Source organism: Phocoena sinus, chromosome 5 (genome assembly GCF_008692025.1).
Source record: "Phocoena sinus isolate mPhoSin1 chromosome 5, mPhoSin1.pri, whole genome shotgun sequence".
Taxonomy (NCBI): domain Eukaryota; kingdom Metazoa; phylum Chordata; class Mammalia; order Artiodactyla; family Phocoenidae; genus Phocoena; species Phocoena sinus.
This window is the reverse complement of record NC_045767.1, coordinates 44,003,689-44,008,423: the sequence shown is the minus strand read 5'-3', so window position 1 is coordinate 44,008,423 and position 4,735 is coordinate 44,003,689. Positions and strand designations below refer to the sequence as shown.

The following is a 4,735-nucleotide window of genomic DNA, read 5'->3' as shown; positions in this document are numbered from 1 at the left end:
GGATGAGGGAGTGAGAGTTAATGAGGTTCAGAGGGTGGGGAAGAATGAATGAAGAATAGGAAGTTTCTGACATTCAAGACTCAAGTCAAGCAGACATGCCAATACACAGGCTGCTTGTCTACTAAGTCCAGGAAATAGAAGGTTCCTTGATCCCACTCCAAAGCAGGCAGCCATGTGTCAGGCTGGAGGGAGGGTCATCTCGCAGCCTAGTACTGCTGGACTGCTGCCCAGCACTGACTCACCTGCCTTTTGTCAGACAGGTTCCCACCAAGCTGAAGCCATGAGGATCCACAGCCTCGCCCTGCTCTCCTTCCTCCTTCTGGCTGCTCTGATGCTCTTGGTGGAGGCCAAAAAGGAAGGGAGGAATAGACAGGGCAGCAAAGTCAGCACAGATAAACTGCATACTCTAGGCGGACCCCAGACTGAACCAAGCAACCAGCCACCCAAGCGCCTGACCAAAGGCAAGTTCATCACCCAAGACCATGCCTACTGCAAATGGGTGGTGACCAAGCAGGAGGAGGGCATTGCCCTGAAGGTCGCATGTACCCGACAGGACAACGAGTTTTCCTGTTTCTTCACCGGCAATCCAACCTCATGCCTAGAATCAGACAAAAAGAATGCCTACTGGAAACAAATTGGCCGGAATCTGCGTTCGCAGAAGGCCATCTGTGGTGACGCCAAGAGCATCCTAAAGACCAGGGTGTGCAGAAAGAGGTTTCCAGAATCCAACCTCAAGCTGGTTAACTCCACTCTGATTAGGATCAAGAAACCCAGCCAGGAGTTAACGGAGCCCTCTCCCAAGGAGCAGAGCAAGGTCAAAGTGACCACCCCCATTAGCCCAGCGAAGACCCAGACCATGAACACCAAAGATCCTGAGTGTGTGGAAGACCCAGACTTGGTAAACCAGAGGAAGACGGCCCTGGAGTACTGTGGGGAGTCCTGGAGCTCTTTCTGCAAATTCTTCATGTCCATGATACAGGGCAGTTCATGCTAATGAGGTCAAAAGAGAACAGAATCCATTAGGAGGTGTCACGTCAAAGCCCTCCCATATGCTGTAAAGATCTCCCAGTTCCCTGTAAGATGAACATTTGTGCTATAGGAGTGCAATGGATTATTTAAACAGATTTTATAATTTTTGTTTCTGTATTTTGGAATTTGTTTTATATTCATTTCCTTACATGTGATTTTAAGAGGCTGTGGACCTCTCTATGTTTCCATGGCCCACAAAGCTATGTTTCTATGAGCAGTAAGGACCAGTCTTTGAGCTGAATGAGTCAGAGTGATGATTTCAGTGCAATGCTCTTTCTGCCCAATTACCAAATGTAATAAAGCTCTGTGCGTTTTTCAGGAATATGTTCAACCATTGTTTGGTTTCTCTATGTTGGTTCCAATGAACTCATAAACTGGTCCTCATATACCAGTAGAAAAAAATCCTGTTCACCTCTCATCCCAAATCATCCCATAAGGTGGCCCATTCCTGAATCCCTATCTTCATACTTTCATGCTTCGGTCTGTGGTATTTGATACATACTGAACTGGTTTCAAGTGGGACACCTGGAACATAATGTGATGAAGACACCTGTCAGGGGCTCACAGATGGTAAGAGGGGAGGCAGGATTTGAACCCAGTCTAGAGGAACACCCTCCACTGATTCAAGTACGGGCTGCCCATGACCACTTGCCATATGTGGGACTCCTGACCTCGGGGAGCTCATTTCAGGCCTGGGGGAGATGGGTCTAGGTAAGTACAGTGCCCTGAGATGAAGACTCCAACACAAGGGGGAAAGGCAGAGCGGAAAACCAGAGAGAAGAGGCAGAAACTTCTGGAAGATCTCAGGTTGAGCTTCACAGAAGAGGTGATACTGGGGTTGGAATTTGGAGAGAGTATCTTTAGGTAGGAAATGGGCAGAATGGAGGCACATTAGGCAGATGACACAGGTATGAAAGCAAAGAGATGAGAAAAATCCTAAAAGATGGGAAAGGCCACATGGGCAGAAGTTGGTGGGATGCAGGGGTGACATTGCTGTTAGTCATTTACATGTTAGTCTGAAAGATCTCAAGGGGTTTGAATTCAAGACCTGGGGAGAGAGAATGATGTAGCCCCAGTGTCGTGTCACAATTCCACAAAGAACAAGAAGTGAGGAAGAGAAGTTGGTAAAAGTACTGTTCTCTGGAGTCTTTATAGAGTTGATGTCAGGGAGGAATGGCAGATGGAATGGAAGAGGGGCCTCCTACACTCACCAGCCTACCAGGACCTACATGGAGCGTTGTCAATGACCACCCAGAGTGTGACAGCCTCAGAGTACGTTTGGATATCGTCCTCAACATCATCAACACTAATAGTTCTTTCTCACTTGCTGTGCACCAGGCACTGTGCTAAGAACTTTCCATGGAGTATGAGTGCATTCATTCACTCACTCATTCACCCAGCACATAATTCATTGTACATCAACTCTGCCAGCCCCTGTCCTAGGGGCTGGAGAGAAAGTAGTGCACCAGGGATGAATGCTCTGCCTCCGTGGAGCTACCAGTGGGGAAAGAGACCAAAAACTCACAAACATACAAGTGACAGAGAGGAAAAGTCAAGGAGGAGAAAGGGGTGAAAGCGATGGATGGTCACCAGCCTTAGATGAGATGGTCAAGGGAGGCCTCTCGGTGGAGGTGACTTTTGAGGTCAGACCCAAATGCAGTGAGGAATCAAGCCAGGTGACTATGTGGAGTAAGAATGTTCTAAACAGTCAGTGCAAGTGTTCTGAAATTAATTAATGAGCTATGAGCTCCTACTATGTACCAGGTATGGTTCTAGGGGATGACAATAACAGCAAACAAAAAAATTTCTATCTTACTGGTGCTTATATTCCAATGACTGGATTCTGCTTGGCGTGTTCAGAAACATTAAAGACGGCAGTGTCATTGCAGGGCAGGACCCAGGACCTGACCTGTGAACCTGACTCCCACTCTCAAGAGAACTGAACCAACACCCCAGATCCTCCCTAAGCTCCCTCTAGCCACACCACGGGAAGGACATTTCCCTTGAAGGTCTACAGATTGTCAACCCTGTGGCCACTGCCCCCTCACTCACACATCTCAGTTCTACTCACACATCTCCTGAGATAGGAAAAGACGGTTAAACAGTTCCAGGGGTCATTAAATAATAACTCTGGTCTGGTCTGGGTGACATAAACATTGGAGAACCGATTAGACCAGACCGAAAGCCATCTTATATTTCATTCCAGGCCCTGAAGTTGATGGTTCTTCTGGTTCACTCCTGGCCTTTGGCCACTGGCAGAGCTGGGAGGAGGTCTGTCCAACGTGGTGGAGTCAGCTGGACCTGGGCTAGAGGTTTGCCTCTGACATCTCCCAACTAAGGTTTCTGAGCCAATTATTTAACCCTCTGGGATCCAATAAGTTCATCTCAACAATGAGAATCATTTGGATGACGATAACACTGCTGGAAAAAGGAAGAAGAAAGAAAGAAAAAAGGAGGGAAGGAAGGGCAACAACGGGGAGCAGAATAATAATAATAAAAGTCTATTGATAGTATTATTGGATTGCTTAAACCAAAGCAATCCAGAAGCTGCTCTATCTTCAGACTTTGCAATTACCCAGGTTAATGAATCACCTTACCGTTAAACTTTTCTTAATGGGGATAATGAAATCAGCTTTAGAGCTGTTGTAAGACATTCATTGGTCAATAAATCTAAAGCGCCCAGTGCCCCATGGCTTACACAATGGGTATTCTACACATCTGACCGTCTAAAGTCCATGGCACAAGAATGGCTTGTGGATGTAGCTCAGAACTTCCTTATGTAAATTCTTCAAAGTGGAAGTTTTCTTTTTTCTAACACAATAAGCAAAGGGTAGCAACCATTATTTATCAGTTGTATGTGACTGCGGCTTTGCCCCGTTCTCTCTCTCTTTTATTTTAGAGATATCTTGATTTATTAATGATAATTGAAAAATACAATAAAAACACATTGTAACAAGGAAATACCCCAGAAAAAATTTTAAATCAAAGATATAAGAAGAAAAGAGAGAGTATATAAGGAAATAAGAAGATCAGTCTAGAACCTTGCTACTCAAGGTGTGGTCCCAGACCAGAAGTATTGACATCTCTTGGTACCTTGTCAGATATAAAGATTCTCAGGCCCCATTCCAGATCTATTAAGTTGAAATCTGCATTTTAATAAGATCCCCAGGTGATTTGGGTGCACACTAAATTTGGAGAAATTTATAAGATCCAATACATTAGTTAGGATGCTTTTGGTTTCAAGTACGAGAAAACCATTTAAACAGCTTTAAATATAAGGATAGTCTGTGGGTTTTTTAAACATCTTTATTGGAGTATAATTGCTTTACAATGGTGTGTTAGTTTCTGCTTTATAACAAAGTGAATCAGCTATACATATACACATATCATCAATTCTCCTCCCTCTTGCATTTCCCTCCCACCCTCCCTATCCCACCCCTCTAGGTGGTCACAAAGCACAAAGCTGATCTCCCTGTGCTATATGTCTGCTTCCCACTGTCTGTTTTACATTTGGTAGTGTATATATGTCCATGCCACTCTCTCACTTTGTCCCAGCTTACTCTTCCCACTTCCCGTGTCCTCAAGTCCATTCTCTACACCTGCGTCTTTATTCCTGTCCTGCCCCTAGGTTCTTCAGAACCCTTTTTTTTTTTTTTTTTAGATTCCATATATATGTGTTAGCATACAGTATTTATTTTTCTTTTTC

General features: G+C 44.8%; 1 protein-coding gene across 1 annotated transcript; it reads left to right on the top strand.

Moving 5' to 3' along the window:
* Positions 1 to 266: 266 nt before the first annotated feature.
* FGFBP1 (fibroblast growth factor binding protein 1) lies at positions 267 to 1,351 on the top strand. The gene has a single exon (XM_032633597.1). The coding sequence runs from the start codon at positions 281 to 283 to the stop codon at positions 992 to 994; it is 714 nt and encodes a 237-aa protein (XP_032489488.1). The 5' UTR covers positions 267 to 280; the 3' UTR covers positions 995 to 1,351.
* The last annotated feature ends 3,384 nt before the right edge of the window (positions 1,352 to 4,735 follow it).